General features: G+C 47.5%; 1 protein-coding gene across 2 annotated transcripts in view; it reads right to left on the minus strand.

Moving 5' to 3' along the window:
- The window catches only part of LOC147706797 (calpain-1 catalytic subunit-like), an 861,968-nt gene that overhangs the window by 227,407 nt on the left and 613,858 nt on the right, over positions 1-20,703 (minus strand). For both annotated transcript variants that reach the window (XM_086925930.1, XM_086925929.1), the window contains exon 9: positions 8,533-8,693. In XM_086925930.1, the coding sequence (XP_086782056.1) occupies positions 8,533-8,693 (161 nt within the window). The remainder of the gene's footprint in view (positions 1-8,532; positions 8,694-20,703) is intronic.

A 20,703-nucleotide genomic window follows, 5' to 3' on the forward strand; every position in this document is an offset into this window, starting at 1 on the left:
GGATCACAGCCCAGCAGACGTTGGACACTGTTTTTCCGTGTCTCCCAGTTAAGTTTTCATCTCCTTCCGCCACCTCTTTCCCCCGTTCATTCTTGGTCTTCCTCTCCTGCTCCTATCCTCTCTCTCCTGAATCTCTCCCTTGCCTGCCTTTTCCCTTAAGTATTTGTTTTTAACGCATGCAACTGCGCTCCAGCAACTGGTAACTATGCTCTGAAATTGTGTATCTTGTAACGATGTAACTATGCTATGAAACAATGCTCGTCCTCATGTAAAGCGCTCTGATACCTCCGGGTCTAGCTAGCGCTATATAAAACTTTTCAAATAAATAAATAAAAATAAATAAATAAAAGGCTTCGGGAGCACTTACTATAGAGGGGGCCTGCTAACAGAGGCTGTAGGTGGTGCCGGAAAGTCCATAGTGGGCAAGTCCAAGTTGGGCTTTGTCTCTGGAAGGTCAGGGCACCACTCTGGCACCATTGGTCCACTTCAGCTCAGGGTAGGAAACTCGAGTGCAGTGGTGCTTTGCGGTATCAAGTTTTGCGGTCCCGGAGTCCAGCAGACTTCTTCGAGGCGCTTGCAGGATGCAGGGAAGCAGCTCCGCTGCTGCATGGGAGTCACTGGTTCTTTGGAGAAGCGTTGGCAGTCCTGCCAGGCTTTGAAGGATCAGCAGATTGCAGGGCGAGACAACCTTTGTGCAATGGTCAAGAACAGGCAAACAGGCTGGCAGGGCTTGCTTTTGCAGATTTTTGACCCTTCTTCATGGGTCAGCAGGAATCTCGGGACCATATTGGCACAGTTGGCCCACTTCAGCTCAGCTAGGCGGCTTGGGTACAGTGGTGCTTTACGGTGCTATGTTTTTGAGTCCTAAGAAACCTCACAGCTCAGTCTTTGGTACCTGCAAGATGCAAGGGAATGGCTCTGCTGTTGTATGGAAGTTCTTGAATATTCGGAGAAGTGCTGACAGTTCTCCCAGGCTTTGGAGAATGAGCAGCTTGCGGGGTTAGGCGACTTTGGGCCAAATGTCGAGAATAGGCGAATAGGCGAACAGTCAGGTGCCAAGTCAGTTGCTTCTTCTGCAGTTCTTGCTCTTCGGCCCTTCTTCTTTTGGTCAGCAGGATCTCCTTGCCTGGTGCCAGGGCTTCCCTACATACAGAATGTAAGGTAGTATAGGGTAGTAGCCAATGGGCTACCTATCCCTGGGGTCACTATGAGCCCCTATATGACCACTTCCTGGAGGAGGTGGGCAGAACCCTGTCCCAGAGATCCTAAATTTGCCATCACCATGATGGTCACTTCTGAAAGGTTGCATCCACTTCAGGTAGCAGGGGTGGTGCTCGCCTGAGGGTAGACACACCTGACTTGCCTAGCTAATTTTTCTGCCTGTCCAGGTGTCAAAGGCCTCTGGACAAAAGGGGCTCTTTGAAGCTCCCTGGTCTTGGAATGCTAATCGGTGTGTCATTCTGTGGGCAGGGGTGCCAAGCACCCCCTGCCCGAGCAGGCTTGGTTTATGACCCACGAAGAGCAAAGGCCCTCACCCTTTGCGGTCAGAAACCTGTCTCTGGTGGCAGTCTGCTGAAAACCAGTTAGCCAAAACACCAGTAGCTGGTAGGGCCTCAGGGAGCACCTCTGGGTGCATGTATTACTAATCCCGACACTGGCATCAGTGTGGGTTTATTATTATGAGATCTCTGATACCAAATATCCCTATTTTCAGTGAAGCCCTCATGTAGCTGGGAACTAGTTTTCACCAGTGTCCAGTACATGCTTTTAAAATGGCTTCCCTGATCACTTGTACTGGCAGTAATGGAACTGACCAGTACAGGGGTATATCTGCTAATGCATTTATGCCCTCACATGTCGGATAGTGCACCCTGCCTTAGGGCGATAAGCCATGCTGTAGGGGTGACTTACTTATTCTGCATGCAATGTCAGCAGCAGGACACAAAGGCTATCTGCCATGTTTTTACCTTTGTCGGCACCAAGACATGCAGCCTGAAGTGGCAATCAGCACGAGCTTGGCGAGGGACGCTTTAGGGGGGGCACAATTCAGCGTGCTGTCCTTGGGACCCTCTTTCATCAATCAATACATTTGTACCTCATGCCCTAGGAAAATATCACCTTACATCGCATGCGTTTACAACACGGTTGTTACAACGACTGCGTTGTTACATTGCAGTACATTACAACGCAAGTCGTTACATCAACTTGCTGTAGGGGGCACGCTGGACTTAGGAATAGTATAAATTACTATTCCAACTCCAGTGGGCGCAACAGTAGGGAAGGTTTTGGAATAGTAAATTATACTATTCCTTAGGTTACCGCGCCCTCTACAGCAAGTCGATGTAGTGACTTGCATTGTAATGTACTGTAATGTAACAACGGGGTCGTTGTAACAACCGCGTTGTAACACGTGCGATGTAATGGGTCTTTCCCATGCCCTACATATCATTGTACCATTTACTAGGAACTTACAGAGAGGGTACTAAAAGTAATGTCAACTGTGGAAAACAACTGCACAGTTTTGGGAAGATCTGGCATTGGGGACCATGTTAACAGGAACTCAGTGCATTTCCAGTCAAAATCACATCAAATACCAGGCAAAAAGTGGGGGTGACTACGTCAAAAAGAGCACTTTCCTACAAAAATCATAATCTATTTTTCTAACCTGTATGGAGTCTTTTTGTGGTGTTTTCACTGTGTTGTTTTATGAAGTGTTGCACAAATACTTTATATATTGCCTCCTAAGTTAAGCCTGACTGTACTGTGCCAGACCACCAGAGGGTAAGCACGGCATAATTTAAAGTGTGTTGTAACTTACACTGACCAGGATTGTGTTCTCTACGTGGACAGGGTGCACACTTCTGTCTACTAGAGACCCAATTTCTAACAAGTCTCACTTTTATATTCCCTATTTGTTCCTCGAACCACTCGAAAGAGACCCATCTGGGATGTTACTCTCGCATTTTGAGTGGTGCTCCGATGTCAGCGCAGCAACGTCTCCCTCAACTCAGTATTTCCACGCTTGCAGTTTCTGGTTATCTTTCACCTCTCTCCACAAAGCTATAGACAATTGATTATCCTGATCATTCTTTACTCTATTCCAACCTGAAACCTGTTCTTGCCGTTGTTGGACCTGTTGAGGATAATTTGCACATCCTACCTCCACGCCTCGCGGAACCCGCTGCGCGGGTCCCGCATCGCAGAGGGGCGCTCTTCTGTCACCTGGAAGCTGCTGCTGCAGGGGTAATACAGGGGCCGAGGGCTGCGAGCTAAAGGGCTGGGACTCCATTTCCCAGGAGTCTCAGGATAGCCCACGCCCGCTCCATCTGGGCTGCTCTCCCTCCCCGCCCCGCCCCCAACAGAACTGAGGATTGAAAAACCGGAGCACCAAACGCTCCGTGGGACCTCCTTGAAACCTGTTCTTGCCGTTGTTGGACCTGTTGAGGATAATTTGCACATCCTACCTCCACGCCTCGCGGAACCCACTGCGCGGGTTCCGCATCGCAGAGGGGCGCTCTTCTGTCACCTCGAAGCTGCTGCTGCAGGGGTAATACAGGGGCCGAGGGCTGCGAGCTAAAGGGCTGGGACTCCATTTCCCAGGAGTCTCAGGATAGCCCACGCCCGCTCCACCTGGGCTGCTCTCCCTCCCCGCCCCGCCCCCAACAGAACTGAGGATTGAAAAACCGGATCACCAAACGCTCCGTGGGACCTCCTTGAAACCTGTTCTTGCCGTTGTTGGACCTGTTGAGGATAATTTGCACATCCTACCTCCACGCCTCGCGGAACCCGCTGCGCGGGTCCCGCATCGCAGAGGGGCGCTCTTCTGTCACCTGGAAGCTGCTGCTGCAGGGGTAATACAGGGGCCAAGGGCTGCGAGCTAAAGGGCTGGGACTCCATTTCCCAGGAGTCTCAGGATAGCCCACGCCCGCTCCACCTGGGCTGCTCTCCCTCCCCGCCCCATCCCCAACAGAACTGAGGATTGAAAAACCGGATCACCAAACGCTCCGTGGGACCTCCTTGAAACCTGTTCTTGCCGTTGTTGGACCTGTTGAGGATAATTTGCACATCCTACCTCCACGCCTCGCGGAACCCGCTGCGCGGGTCCCGCATCGCAGAGGGGCGCTCTTCTGTCACCTCGAAGCTGCTGCTGCAGGGGTAATACAGGGGCCGAGGGCTGCGAGCTAAAGGGCTGGGACTCCATTTCCCAGGAGTCTCAGGATAGCCCACGCCCGCTCCACCTGGGCTGCTCTCCCTCCCCGCCCCGCCCCCAACAATCCACCCATCGTAACTATTGTTATAAAATAGAGCGTGTATACCGCAGCGCGGGAGCGCGCGGGAGCTCGCCGGGAGAAGCCCGGGACAAGGGCGGGACCGTCTGTGGCCGTCAGAGGCCGGAGTAGGCCGGGCTGGGCCTACCCCCTTGGTTCTGCCATTTGCCATCAAGTCCCTAAGCTGTTAAATTGCCACATAGCTTTATCACATTCTAAGATACCATGCCGTCTCCGGTAAGGGAAAGCACCCCCATAAGGCAGGCAGGAGCAAAAAACAAGCAAAAAAGTCGGCTCAGAGCTGAGCGGAGACGCTCTATCGATAACCTGAAAGGCAGACCTCTAGGAGATTATCCTCCCACACCTAGCGAAGACCTGACACTAATTGAAGATGTTCCGATCCTGCTTAGGGATGGCACAAAAACGCCCCCAGTGGTACCTATGAGTTCAACCCCAGTGAGGAGCACAAGCTCAAGCAGGGGGACGATTGATTTAATTTCTCAACCTCCCCCAGCATCAAAGTCTAGGAAAGCCAAACCTAAACTAGCTGCAGCACAAGGGGTATTTGGGCCCCCCCCAAACAAACGTAGGAGGAAGTCGAGGGGTGCCCAGGTTAAAAACAAACCCAAGATCCCCCATTCTGATTTTGGGAAGTCATCTAAACGCACCATACCGACTGTGACAACGGTAGGTGACTCACATTCTAAACCCCCTGCACAGGACGGTGTGGCCCCTGCCCTGACTACAGAGACGGCTAGTAACATTGTTAATGCCCCCCTCTCTGTTGCTCCGCTGGGTAACTTGGAATTCCTGCTTAGGTCACTTTTGTTACCTATTAGCGAAAGCATCAAAAAAGTGGAAATTAGACTAACCATTCTTGAGGCCACACTAAGTAGTTTGAAAAATCCGGCCAATTCTCATGAAAAGGCTCTTAAACCTACTGCCACCCCAACAGCCCCAAAAAGTGTCACACATCTTGATCCCTCACAGGTTGCTACTGCGGCCGCCCCACCACAAAACCAGAGGATTAACCCTGCCCCAAATAAGCCATCTAACCCTATAGGACCTATCCCCCCCGCAAACGCTGTTCCCCCAGTACAGCCCACAGACAGTGTTGCACCCACTCCACTAATGAAGCTTCCCCCTAGGCCACGTAGACCCAACTTACCACCAGAGGCGAATGACTTTACAGTAGTCATGGCGGGCGTTCCCCCACTAGAGGTAGGTGAAGCCGAGGATTTCTGTGCCCTAAAAAGCAGGGTGATTAAGTGGCTAAATAATAGACTGTCCGAGTGGACCGAGGAAAAAAACATCTTCTCGGACACTCAATACGGATTTAGGGCAGGGAGGTCCACTAGTGACCAGTGCCTGAACCTTTATATGCTGACTGCCAAGTATACCATGGCTAGTGATGAATCCATCTACATGGGTTTCATGGATCTGGCAGCAGCATTCGATCACGTCAATAGGGAAAAATTGTGGGGCATGATGCTTAGTATGGGGATAGAGAGTGGTCTAATTAATATATTGAGGGAATTGCATAGTGACACCACCGCCAAGGTCCGCTTTAATAGGGAGGGGGGACTGACTAGTTCTTTTCCCTGTATGAGTGGAGTCCGACAAGGCTGCATTCTTGCTCCCTTTTTGTTTTCCCTTTATATTAATAATTTGGAGCAGTTCCTGTTAGGTCTGAATGTAGATTGCCCAAGGGTTGGGTCGCGTCATATTCCTGTTCTGCTTTATGCAGATGACGCGGTACTGATCGCACGCACACCGAGGAGCCTACAAACCCTGATTGACGGATTTGTTAGGTTCATGAGTGCCTTGGACCTTTCTGTAAATTTGAGTAAATCCTATGTGCTCCTGGCGGGGAAAAAAAACACCTCTAAATTTATATACAAAATAGGGAGCCACATTGTGGAAGAGGTTAAAACATTTCCCTACCTTGGTGTAACATTTGATGGTGCCCTGCGGTTTGATACCTTGGTGGAGGAACGTTGTGGTAAAATGATAGCATCTAATGGGGCAATTGCTAGCTATGGCAGGAGGCTAGGAAGATGGTCCCCGGAACAGGTGCTAAACCTGTATAGCTCTGTATCATGCTCCAAGGTAATCTATGGGGCAGAAGTATGGGGCTTTGTCAATACCACTAGCATCCAACGAGAAGAAAATAAATATCTGAAATCACTCTTGAGGGTACCTCAAAGTACTGCTGGTTTGATTGCCCATAGGGAACTAGGGAGACCATATATAGAAGATCAGATAAAATTGAGGCCTATTATCGCTTGGATAAAAATTTGGGTCAATCCTGATGCGACACTTAGTAGAGAAATGTTATTGGACTGCCTAAAGAGGGACAAGTGTATGTGCATCCCCTGGCTCCTTTATGTGAAGAATACCCTAGAGGAGCTAGGTTTTGCGAACCTCTTTACTCACCCTGAAACTATTGTAGCCCAGAATAAACTGCATGTAGGGAGAATTTTCCTAGAGCGGAAAAACCTACGCAGAGATGAGGCTGAAGGGTGTAAAAAGACAGTGAGGGCCCATCACCTAGTGAAGAGCGTGGAAGGTATGAAGCCATACTTGTTCCTCATGTATAATGCACAGGATAGGTTCCTGATGTGCCGCTTCAGATTGAACCTACTCCCATTTATGTTGGCATCACCAGCGGGGTTTGCTACATCAATAGAACAGAAGGGGCCCTGCGGCTGCGACAACAGGTCTCCGCAGGACTCCCTTCACTTTGTTTTACTCTGCCCCTTTTACTCAATGCCTAGACGCAGATACCTTGTAAATATTTTGAAACAAGTTAACTTGGTTCACGCTAGGGAGGCACTAGTATTCTTACAGAAAGCTGAAGAACCCTTAATACTGTGTAGCATTATGAACTTTATTAAGGTAGCACTTCGTTTAAGGCTTACTAGAGGAGAAGACTGAAATGTTTGATTCTAACTTTTAAGTGTTAAATATGGCTATATTGTTGTACTTATGTTTTGTAAATTCACTGTACAGAGAACCCTGAAACGTTTAATGACTTTTTACTGTGTAAATATGAATGTGCTTTTATGGTGTTTTTAATCACCGAATAAAGTTTCTTTGACTTGAGTGGTGATGCTTTTTCACAAACTGGATACCTTACAAAACGATAAGGGATATTCACACTCCCAATGTACTGGAACATTGAAAGAACAAAATCTGCTTCTATTTCTTAAGCTGAGTTTCTCATTAACTTGTTAATTTCAGATGTAATACCAACCTATTCTCCAGTCACAGCCTTTTCTGATTTAACAGAACAGCTTAAATAATGTACCATATCCAGAACAAAATAATTTATTTCACTTCACTACAACATGCCAGGGCTTCACATCAACACTCCTGGTAGAGTACATCGTACCTGGATTCTAACTATCGATGACCAAAGTCGTCTTTGTTTTTTAAAGGAAAACTAGAGTATGACAAACGAAATCCGCCCTTTGAGGCAGTAAGCCTTGCCCAGGAGATACCATGCATCCCTTTTTAGAACTGCCTTAGCACACAAATTGCTGCCATTATTAGTCGACATTTGTATATCACACAATTTGCCATAAATAAAGCCTCATAATGCTTGTAGCATACCTGAAGGTGACTTTTCTAACAAGCATTGGCAAAGCCATTAGGACTGGCTTTAATGTGCCAACACACGTGAACACTTGCATTCACAAATGCTGTTTACATGCATTGCACGCACAATTACTATTTATAATATTAAAGCGTGTCCTGTTGGTTTTGCAAGTGTTGTGAAAACGTAGTAAAAAATGATTGTATTCTGTATAAAATTCACCTAGGGTCGAAGGACTTGAATGTGGCAAGCTGGTAATTATCGATTGCAATATTCAAGTCATAGATCCACATCCATTACGATGAAAGCACTTCCAGTGAGGCGGAATGATAACCCAAAGAGCCAACAGCATGAAGTGAGAAGGTAATCCTCTGGATGGAGCCGCAGCCCATTCAATGTGTATTTGAAACAGTTGGTTGCAATATATCTTGCAGGCACCTGCTCTGTCTAGCCAGACCTAAAAATAGTTCCATATTTCCATCACAGACTGGAGTATGACCCAGAATGTGCAGATGCACTAAGGGATGCGTGCGCCAACTTTGAAGGAAGGGTTAAGGTTTGACATATGCCTTTGTGCCATGCAAAGCCCCTTCTGAAACACAAAAGTGCGGTACACAGTCCTGTAGTTCCAGCAGATTGCATTTCCACTGCAGTTCTTACACTTACCAAGGAACTTGATGCAGCCGCCAGCCGTGCTCCCTCGACGCCAGGAGCCCTCAAAGAGCGTGGCGTGCCACCTGCTCACGTCCTCCTTGTTCAGGACATCTGGAGTCAAGTTGCAGATCTCAAGACAGGAAAATTGTTCTAGAAATTCCTGGAAGGGCATCCTAAGGGGTGCAAAGTGATGGGGCACACAGACGGAATAAGTGTTTGTGATATAAACGTCAGGTAATAATAAGATGTGTAGACCTTGGGATGGACGTGATGTACTTCAAAACAAATATATCAACCACCGAATTATTACAGAGTAAGAAAGTAAAATACAAGTACTGCTCAGTGTTTTTAAATGGGAAATGAACAAGCACAAACACAGGAAACCCTAAAAAATTATCCAGAAAACTGCCCATATCAACCTCTGTCAAGGACTGCAGAGCGGTTTAAAGGCGTGCAGCGCTCTGTCTCCTTCATGAAAGTTGATCTGTGAAATACAAAGCTGCAAACAGAGGTACCATTATATTGCTTGAGACAAGTATACAAGATACATTTTTTCTGATCTGGGTCAATGATATAATGTTGGAGTGGACATCCTCATGCCATGTGCCTAGCCCCCTTCTACAGTGCACGACTAAGCATGGGCGAATTTTGCGAATTGGCAATTCGCGAATTTGCGGATTTGCGATTTGGCAATCCGCAAAATTCGCAAATTCGCGCAAATTTGCAGATTTTTTTATTTTTGCATGTTTGCGGGTGTTCGCGAGGCGCTTTGCGTGTTCGCGGGTGTTCGTGAGGCACTTTGCAATTTCGCAGGGGTTTTTTTTTTGCCTGCTTAATCACTGCCACCCTCTTGTTTTTTATGCCCATCTGCCCTCTGTACCACTTGTTTCTGTGCCCTTCTGCCCTCTGCCCCACTCATTTTTTGTCCCCTTCTGCCCTCTGTCCTACTTTTGTGCCCTTCTGCCCTCAGCCCCACTTAGAATGGCGCCGGCAAGCTGCCAGCGCCATTCTAAAATAGCTAGAAATAGCTTCAACTGGAAGCACTAATAGATAAAGTAAAGCAGGTGCTCCAGTTGAAGGTCAAATTATGTTACACAATCATTAATCACCCCAAGTTTGGGGGTGATTAATGAATGTGTAACTGAATTTGAGCAGCACCTGCTTTACTTTATCTATTAGAGCTTCCTGTTGAAGCTGACTTTTGTAACTATTTTAGAATGGCTCTGGCAGCTTGCTGGCGCCATTCTAAACGAGTTACAAAAGTCAGCTTGAACTTTTGACCCAATCCCCGTTCGCGGATTCCGTTCGCGGATTCCGTTCGCGGATTTTGCGAGAAATTCGCGAATCTCGCGGATTGCAAATTTACCGAAAATCCGCAAAATCCGCAAGCGGAACGGATTTTCCGCCCATGCTTATGCACGACCTCTCGCACGACTAATGTTACACAGCCTCATGATCATGATACCCAACTCCTGCTATGGTGCAAAAACCATCACTGCACCAATATATAAGGGTCCCGCTACATTACAGAATCTGGCCCACTGCTCTGATGCAAGAACCATTGCTGCACCAATGCATAAGGACAAGTCTCCCTGATGTGGTTGATTTTTATGCAAGATACTAGAGTTTAAAAATAAGCATGGGACAAAAGTGTCACCCAAACTAGGACTTCAAGCTCTACCTCCAACTGGATTAAAGACTTCACTGCTGCTAACGCTAACTTCCCGTGGGGATCCTTTTAATACAGCACCCATCAACTTCTAGCTCCCATCAGTGTGAAAGGGTACACTTTCTGTAGACAGATAACCAGAACTGTGTGAAACAAGGAAACCTCTCATTCTCCTAAGAGTCGCTAGATTAGAGTTTCCTGCAGAGTACCCAGGTCACAGCGATGTCCCATGGATCAAGGCTATGGAGTTCTTGACACAGGCCTGCAGTGGCATCGTCTTGCACATAGTCCTCTTCAGGGAAAATCAGATCAACAACTCAACTAAACAGTACACATTTCACAAAAGTAAGATTATCGCTGTGCATGTCTAGCCCCATCACCACTCTTCACACAATGCAGTCACTCGTGACTTCTCATTGATATGGGGTGATCGTCTGAGCCCTAGCCAAGGCAGAGGAATAGGTAAGAAATCCTAGCATGGTTGCTTGCCATACTGAATGCTCCTCAAGAAAGTGCCTTATGTGCAAAGAGATCCTTAGAGGAAACAAACAGAGAAATCTCATCCCATCTAAACAGATGAAATGAAGAACATATGTGACTTATGTGCACCCATGATCCAAGGCCTCCAAAACAAAACCATTTTCATGCATAATCAATATTCTTTACACTTTGAGGCTTCCACTAAGAATCGCCTGTGGCCTAACAAGAGACTGGCTCCTGGGCAAGTAGGCACCTGCTCATTCACCAGCACGTCCTAAGATCCTAGTGTCGACACCTCGCTCTATGTCACGAGGACACTGTGTCTACACTCCTGGTCACTTCCATTACAGTGCACTATTATCAGATGTGTCAGCTGAACACTTTCAACCAAAGCAAACAGATGATTTCCAAGAATGCATGAAACTGACAAATGAAAGCCCAGGATTGGAAACAGGTCTCTTCACAACATGCAGGTGAGTGGCAACCTTAATATATTCTGAATATATATACTCGCTCTTTAGAAGTCTTCTCAAAAAGGTTTTGCTCTCTTCTAGTTCTGTTCATTTATGGAGTCCATCTTGGTCCATCATCCTTACAAGCATCTACTCTATTCTCCCCTATGAGCTCCTGCAAGAACTCCATCTTTGAACGTCTTCTGTGAAGGACACACTGTCTTCTCGCTCAGTTTCACCTAAAGAACTCTATCTTTGAATAGATATCCAAACAATCAACAATAAATTATGTAATTATGAAAGTATCAGCTTCCCTTACAAAAAAAACTCCATCTTAGTAAATTTTCCAATAAAGGACATACTCTCTTCTTGTTTGTATTCACTGAAGGACAAACTCGACTTTTGTACGTCTTCCCTAAAAGGACATTCTCTTTTGGCTCTCATCATGGCTACTGATGAAGGACAGGAGGAAGAGAGTGACCCACTCCCTGATCTCCTCTCACAGAACCCTGCTGATGGCTCAGTAGATGGTGTAGCCTTGGCAGGCAGCCTAACTGAGCAACATCAGATTGATTGCAGGAAGGTCCTCACTCATTACAGACACATGTTCTCTTTGACTCCTAGTCAGACCACCTGGTGTACCCATGAAGTGGACACAGGTGAGAGCTTACCTGTTAAAAATAAGATTGACAGGTAGCCTGACCATGTCAGAGATTGCATCAGGACTGAGGTCCAAAAGATGCTGGAATTGGGAGTGACTGAACCCTCAGATAGCCCTTGGGCTAGTCCAGTGGTCCTGGTACCCAAACCTCATACCCAGGGAGGTAAAAGAGAAATTAGGTTTTGTGTGGACTACATGGGGCTCAATGCATCAATTAGGACTGATGCTCACCCTATTCCTATTTCAGATAAACTCATAGACATTTTGGCCTCAGCCAAGTTCTTGAGCACATTTGACCTCACTGCTGGATATTGGTAAATCAGACTAGCTGAGGATGCATTGTAGCCCCTAGTGCGCATTATCAATTTATTGTGATGCCATTTGGCTTGAAGAATGCACCTGCCACATTCCAAAGGTTGATGAACATAAAGTGCTTACAGGCCTGGAAGCCTATAGTGCAGCATATCTTGATGATATCGCTGTCTTTAGCTCCACCTGGGAGGATCACCTGGTCCTCCTGAAGAATGTTTTAGAGGCTCTGCAGAAAGCAGGTCTCACTATCAAGGCCACCAAGTGTCAGATAGGGCAGAGTAATGTTGTACACCTGGGCCACCTTGTGGGTGGAGGCCAGGCTCAACCATTGTAGAGCAAAATCCAGACCATAATGGACTGGGTTGCTCTCACTACCCAGACTCAGGTCAGAGCTTTCTTGGGCCTGACTGGGTATTACAGGAGATTTGTTAAAGGGTATGGGTCCATAGTGACTCCCTTGAATGATCTCACATCAAAAGAATGCCCAAAAAAGTTCAGTCGACAACTAGCTGTCGGAAGTCATTTGATGATCTCAAGCAGGCCATGTGCACTGCTGCCTTTCTGCAAAGTCCTGACTATTCCAAGCAATTCATTGCCCAAACAGATGCTTCTGAGTTGGGGGTAGGGTCTGTGTTGTCACAAATTAATGCAGAGGGTCAGGATCAACCAGTAGCTTTTATTAGCACAAGGCTGACCCCCAGAGAGAAACGTTGGTCAGCCATTGAGAGGGAAGCCTTTGCTGTGGTTTGGGCACTATAGAAGCTGAGGCCATACTTGTTTGGCACTCACTTCATTGTGCAGACAGACCATAAGCCCCTCCTATGGCTAAAACAGATGAAGGGTGAAAACCGAAACTTTTGAGATGGTCCATTTCCCTACAGGGGATGGACATTACAGTGGGACATAGACCTGGGAATAACCATGCCAATGCAGATGGACTCTCCAGATATTTCCACTTAGAAAATAAAGACTCAACTTATTCAGATTCTGATTCTTTATTTCCTGCATAGTTACTTAAAACCATTGCAATGTTACTACATAAAATACAAAAATAAATTAACAAATTCATCAGTGTGTGTATCTAGTTAAAACAAACTTTAAAACCTCTTTTAGGGAACATCTTTACCAGAATAAAGTCCGAGTCTGTTGTAGGCATTATATGAGACTTTGAGTGTCTTGCTACTATGAATTATACGATGCATGTTATTATAGTCCAGCCATGGGTTTCTTTACAATTGTTTTGGTCCAGTTATCTCCGCTTGTTGTGAGGGGTAACCCTTTACTTCTGGCGGTATGTTCTTATTATGGTCTTGTTAGGAACATATGCTTTTTAGCGTTGTGGAGCCCAGGCCTTGTTAAGTTTACGCTAACTTGGGCATTTTTTGTTCAGCCAGCATAAGGAATTTGGCCAATCTAAAATTTAGTTGTTAATTTCCTGGATTTAAGCATGCTAATACCGCTTGCCTTCTGGTCTGAATGCCTTTCTGTCTGAAGGGTTCTTTAAGGAGCTGAATCCGTGCTTGGCCCACTTCCATTTATAAGCAGATTAAGTGTAATGTGTCACCTCCTTTCTTGTTGCACAACCTACACGACTCATGTGCTAGTGGCCTTTGACATGGTGGAAGGTGCTGAGAGCATGGAAAAATTCCCATCCTGTGCCTCAAGAAGTTCATTTTTATGGACTTTGAGTAGCCCTAGTTGAAATAAATTTGTGGAGCCAGTGCTTTATAGGAGTTAAGGGTCATCCAGGCGTGCGATCTGTTTGAGAAGGTTGCTTTGTCTTCCCCCAAAGAGATTGTCTGCGAGGACCAGCAGGCTACACTCCCCACAGCTGGTGCCTCTTCCCTCGGTGGACACGCCCCCTGCCAGGCCGCTTTATTAACTTTTTGCAGCCCCCTCTATGCGGGGGCCGCTCACTTTGGTTGTTTGCCCTGAAGCTGCTCACCTAACTCGGAGGTGTCTGGAGTCGTCCGGAGGGTCTGAGCCCTGAACTCTGCTGTGCTTTGCGGTCCCCGCTCAACGGGTGCTGCCTCGAGAGACTACGGCCTTAGCAGCTGGGAGAAATCACCGGGGACTGTGAGAACCAGCAGGCTACACTCCCCACAGCTGGTGCCTATTCCCTTGGTGGACACGCCCCCTGCCAGGCCCCTTTATTAACTTTTCGCAGCCCCCGCTCCACGGTTGCCGCTCACTTTGGTTGTTTGCCCTGAAACTGCTCACCTAACTCTGAGGTGTCTGGAGTCATCCGGAGGGTCTGAGCCCTGAACTCTGCTGTGCTTTGCGGTCCCGGCTCCACGGGTGCCGCCTCGAGAGACCACAGCCTTAGCAGCTGGGAGAAATCACCGGGGGACTGCAAGGACCAGCAGGCTATACTCCCCACAGCTGGTGCCTCTTCCCTCGGTGGACACGCCCCCTTCCATGCCCCTTTATTAACTTTTCGCCGCCCTCGCTCCGCGGGAGAGCTCACTTTGGTTGTTTGCCCTGAAGCTGCTCACCTAACTCGGAGGTGTCTGGAGTCGTCCGGAGGGTCTGAACCCTGAGCTCCGCTGTGCTTTGCGGTCCCCGCTCCACGGGTGCCGCCTCGAGAGACCACAGCCTTAGCAGCTGGGAGAAATCAGCGGGGACCTCGAGGACCAGCAGGCTACACTCCCCACAGCTGGTGCCTCTTCCCTCGGTGGACACGCCCCCTGCCAGGCCGCTTTATTAACTTTTTGCAGCCCCCTCTATGCGGGGGCCGCTCACTTTGGTTGTTTGCCCTGAAGCTGCTCACCTAACTCGGAGGTGTCTGGAGTCGTCCGGAGGGTCTGAGCCCTGAACTCTGCTGTGCTTTGCGGTCCCCGCTCAACGGGTGCTGCCTCGAGAGACTACGGCCTTAGCAGCTGGGAGAAATCACCGGGGACTGTGAGAACCAGCAGGCTACACTCCCCACAGCTGGTGCCTATTCCCTTGGTGGACACGCCCCCTGCCAGGCCCCTTTATTAACTTTTCGCAGCCCCCGCTCCACGGTTGCCGCTCACTTTGGTTGTTTGCCCTGAAACTGCTCACCTAACTCTGAGGTGTCTGGAGTCGTCCGGAGGGTCTGAGCCCTGAACTCTGCTGTGCTTTGCGGTCCCGGCTCCACGGGTGCCGCCTCGAGAGACCACAGCCTTAGCAGCTGGGAGAAATCACCGGGGGACTGCAAGGACCAGCAGGCTACACTCCCCACAGCTGGTGCCTCTTCCCTCGGTGGACACGCCCCCTTCCATGCCCCTTTATTAACTTTTCGCCGCCCTCGCTCCGCGGGAGAGCTCACTTTGGTTGTTTGCCCTGAAGCTGCTCACCTAACTCGGAGGTGTCTGGAGTCGTCCGGAGGGTCTGAACCCTGAGCTCCGCTGTGCTTTGCGGTCCCCGCTCCACGGGTGCCGCCTCGAGAGACCACAGCCTTAGCAGCTGGGAGAAATCAGCGGGGACCTCGAGGACCAGCAGGCTACACTCCCCACAGCTGGTGCCTCTTCCCTCGGTGGACACACTATTGTAAATAAGATAGTCCTCAGAGACCAGATGATGTGTAGATATATTTTTAGATTTATTGATAAGTAAATAACATCAATATCCTTAGGAGATGGTAAGTCCAAGTGATGCCCCACCAGGAGCAGCCTCTGTCCTGCTCAGCCTGCACACTCCAACTGACACTCCACAGCTCACCAAGCACCCAACATTCTACGACATCATCATACATCCAACATTCTAGACATCTTCAGGCACACCAACACTCAAACTGGCTGAGCAGTAGGGAAGGGAACCATAGGCAAGGGAAATGCAGCAATAGATTATAACACACGACCCCTGCCAGGCCCCTTTATTAACTTTTCACGGACCCCGCTCTGTGGGAGCCGCTCACTTTGGTTGTTTGCCCTGAAGCTGCTCACCTAACTTGGAGGTGTCTGGAGTCGTCCAGAGGGTGTGAGCCATGAACTCTGCTGTGCTTTGCGGTCCCCGCTCCACGGGTGCCACCTCGAGAGACTACAGCATTAGCAGCTGGGAGAAATCACCGGGGGACTGCGAGGACCAGCAGGCTACACTCCCCACAGCTGGTGCCTCTTTACTTGGTGGACACGCCTCCTCCCAGGAAGGATTAATCTGATGTCATTCACCCGCAACGTGGGACGCGCGCGGGTGTGCGCCGGGCGAAGCCCGGGCCAAGGGCGGGCCCGTTCTAGCCCGTTACAGACCGAGAAGGACCGGACCGGGCCACCCTTCTTGGTTTGGAACATTGGCTTCGATCATTTTGCAGCAAGGTGACTGTGCTTAAGTCCAAAGGACACCTACCCTGACCCGGATTTATCGGCCAGAGAAGTCTGTGGACTATGGCGAGTCGTGAGACAAGGAGCAAGGCTACGGCCTCCAGCAACATGGTAGCATGTACCCTGGATGCCTTTCTGCTCACAGCTAATTCCATATTGACTAATGAACTTTCTGTTGTAGAAAGGCGCTTGTCACAGGGACTAGATAATGTTAGAAGATCTTCTTTGGGCCTCATAGCCAATGTCAAAACTCCGGAAAGGGAGGGGGGAACTTCCACTGCTTTACTGGACAGTATTGATCGGACAATACAGCCGCGTTGCAAGATATTAGGAATAGTCCTGGAGTCTCTAGAGACTCTCTCCAGGTCATCCCCGAGGTGGAAGCAGTCTCACTTATTGCCAAAGCTGCTAATACTGGGCAAGATGTTGATGGATATGTTCCGGAGAGTAGACAGTCCCAGGGAACTCGGGAAGGGGCGGTGCCAAGGAGAAAACGTAGGGACTAGGTAAAGGGGGGGGGGAGTGAAGTTAGATAAAGCCCCCGACCTAATTCATTCCACTGATTGTGTTGAAGGAAGGGAGACACCCTCTGTAAATAATGGTCATCGTGAAGAGGCTGAGCGATATGAATTTCCAGTGGCTACCCTTGCATGATAAATATTATTCAGAGGTCCTTCATTTTTCTACTTGCACACATTGTCCTGGGACGATTATTCCTTCGGATTCCCAATTCGATATCTGAGCTTGTCTCTATATACATTCATGATTGTTGGACATTCATAGGAGTGATTATATTTAAGCGACGGTGGACTACAACCATATTTTTCACCATTCTACACATTGAGAGATTTAATCCCGATCGAAGATCATCTACTAAACTGCCCTGAGGAAGCTCCCTGTGAGGGAGAGAAACGCGTTGCCTGATTCTTTTATGATTGAAATGATGAACTTTTTTACATTTTTTATTAAATAAAGAAGGAACAATATTAACACAAATTTTGCTCGTTTGGACTTTGTGATTGTGCACCCCCCACTGTCTTCAAAATATTAAGCAATAGTTATTGGCCTCAGCTTTATCACCTTTTTTGTGGATTGGCACTATATTTGATCCTTCCCATGATTCCGGTATTCTATTTAACCGCCTAACTTCCAAAAATAAAAGATGCAGTATGTCCACCCAGTCCTCGTACTTAGCTTTGAACAGGGCTATTGGGATCCCGTTCGGACCCGGGCCCCTTCCTTCCTCCCTTTGGCTATCAGCTTCTTGATTAAGAGGGGCTGAGAGCAATTGTCTGAGGTGAGAACTCTGTTTTCTTTGAGCGGCGGCTCCTGATCCCTCATCTCCAATTTACTTGTTCCATCTTGTTCTTCAGATGTCCTGCTTTCAACCATTAGCGTTCCAGCACTATCGGTCTGATTGTTGAAGTGGGTGCTTAGGAAATTTACCCAGTTTCCTTCCAAAATGTGTGACCCTATACCCTTATGGTATGGGTGAATAATCCTGTTGACTGTCTTATAGAAGTGGGCACTATTGTTACTGGTTGTGTTGTATAAAAGTTTTGCCCAAAACACATTCTCAATGTTGCTGTTGATGTTCTATTTCAGACTTTTTAAGTTTGCCCTTTGGTCTTTCAAGGAGGCTCGTACAATGGCATTCTCTGGGGATCTTCTCAGCCTGCGCAGTGTTGCATTTATTGATTTTTTGGCATGTTTCAGCTGCTGTCTCTGGTCCTTCGAGATTTTATTTTTCTCCCATGCTCTCTGGGAGTTGTTTTTTGTTTCTGCATATTGATCTAAAAGCTTGTCCGTGAACTGTTCCCAGTATTCAATTTTGTCTTCCGGGCTGAATGTTAGCGAATTAGAGAGTTGAATTGCTGCTTCGGCCTTAGAATTTGTATTATTTGTTGTGCATTTTATCCTCTTAAGTTGGACATGGGGATGCGCCCCAGATTTGCATCAGTGCTGATAGATCTTGCTACGGTCGCTGTTATTTGAAATTCTTGTGGGCGATGGCGCTATCACCCTTGTCCCCATTCTGTACCAAAGTATGTATGGGAAGAGTGCAAGGCTTACAAAGGTATAGTCCAGTATGGAGCTTGTTGTAAGAGAATAGTAAGAATCAACTGGTGGAGTGTCGTCCGAGGATCTTCCATTTAAGGCTCACAGATTTAGATGTTCTAGTTCTGCAAGTAGGCAACTTTTGCAGAGCTTCTTCTTCCTATACGGTGGATGACTTTGTATAGTGATATTGTGAATTACATTTTGTATAGCTACTTCCTCTCCTTGTGACAAACCTATAGGATACTGGTTTAGGTCCCCTGTCAAAATGAAATTTGGGTTTCCGATCACTGTTGCGAACTTTGCTACTTGATTTAAAAAGTTCAGTAGAGTCTTTCGCTTTCCATTTAGGGTGAGTGTAGTGACCGTATTTTTGGCTCTATTTCTGAGTGATGGTGACTTTAAGCTTGCTACCATACTAAATCTCTATTCTTGCCTTGTGTTGGTCCTTTTCAGGCCTTTTTCCAGACCTAGAAGCATAAACTAGAGGATAGCTGCTTTATATGATGATAGATCCCTTATTCTTGACTCTAATCCATCTATTGCCTATTGGCTTTGACATAATTGTGTGTCCTTTCATCATCCTACCTATAGTAGAGGGTGGATCTTGTAGTCCTGACTTTATATTACATATTGGTATGGTTTGTGTAGGTACTCTGACAGAGCTAAGTGTTATTTCATCCTTCTCAGGCCTAGAAGGCCCAGAACTAGAGAGACTCCATTTTGCTTTCTGTCCCTGCAGACTGAGATACTTGCAGGGTAAAGGTGATGTTTTAGTTATGAGGTGTTGTTCGCCCTTTGCAAACTGGCTGAATCTAATCAGGAAGTGTCTCTGGGCTCAAGTCTCTAGACGAAACAAGCAGCTGGTCACTGTGGGAGCGTCTAGAGCAAGGAGCCTGGTACATGGAATCGGTGGGAGGAGGCTGCTGGCTGGAACTTTCCATGAGGAGAGAGCATTCCATATTAGTGAAGTGCAGAGGCGGAGTCAGGGAGTTGGAGCCAGGGAGAGAAGAAGAGACAGTTGATGCTTGGAATAGAGAGAAGTCAGTTTGTCAGTTTGTGAGTGAGTGAGTTGGAGCCAGGGAGAGAAGAAGAGACAGTCGATGCTTGGAACAGAGAGAAGTCAGTTAGTCAGTTTGTCAGTTGGTCAGTTTGTGAGTTAATGAGTTGGAGCCAGAGAGAGAAGTCAGACAGTCGATGCTTGGAACAGAGAGAAGTCAGTTTGTCAGTTTTGTGAGTGAGTCAGTTGGAGCAGAGGAGAGAAGAAGACAGTCGATGCTTGGAACAGGGAGAAGACAGTCAGTGAGTTTGAACCAGAGAGAAAAGTCAGAAGCAGTTGTGAGCAGATGGTGTTTTGAACAGAGAGGAGTGAGATGATGTTTGGAACTGAAGGAAGCAGTCAGAAGCAGTTACTTATCAGAAGGAGTTGTGATCAGCTGGAGTCTGAAGTGATGCCTTTTGGAAGAGACTGAAGTTATATCGTGGATTAGTCTGTGGGAGCAGCTGGAGTGAATTGGACATTGGAGCTGAGATAATCAGACAGAGTGAAGAAGCTAGTGGAGCGAATGGTTATCAGAGCGGCAGAAACTATTAGGCTGAAGCTGGAAGGTGGAGAGAGTTTGTGGGGGAGAGGAATCCAGTGCAGAGTGATCAGCGCAGATGCATGTCCAAGAGTGCAGGGGAGGATCTGAGACGAGCTAAGACACAGACGAGAGAGGAACCCAGATGACAGCTAGAGCAAGACTTCATACCAATCAGGTGATACCCTTCCTGTAATATAGTTTGCTTTACATTTAAACATTAACTTTGTCCTTACTGTATTGCTAATTCTTTTTCTTTCAGCGGTGTGCAGTATAATCCATTCTGTCTTTAGCTATTTACAGTCAATTACATGTGGATGTGTTATAGTAATAAAGCTTTACAGAGGCCCCGCAGATCTGTGTATGTGTCTATTCCCATTTTCCTTTGCAGGCTATATGTTATAGTGTAGTGTTATATTGTCATTGTTAATAAAGGAACCCCAGTTCTTAGTGAACCAGTGTGCATGTGTTATTCTTATGATAAAGCTAACCTACCTTCTAGCCAGATGCTGTATGGTAACTGATGGATCAAAAGGAAGGAGGAGCGCTTAAATCAGGGAATAACTTTTGCATATAGTGTGTACCTCTTGTTTTTATACAGTAAAGGTAACCTTGTCTTCTAGTCAGGTACTATTCGGTGAACAGATGCTACCCCTGATCAAGCAAATGGTAACTGAATAACGAGGGA

Source organism: Lissotriton vulgaris, chromosome 6 (assembly GCF_964263255.1).
Source record: "Lissotriton vulgaris chromosome 6, aLisVul1.2, whole genome shotgun sequence".
Taxonomy (NCBI): Eukaryota; Metazoa; Chordata; class Amphibia; order Caudata; family Salamandridae; genus Lissotriton; species Lissotriton vulgaris.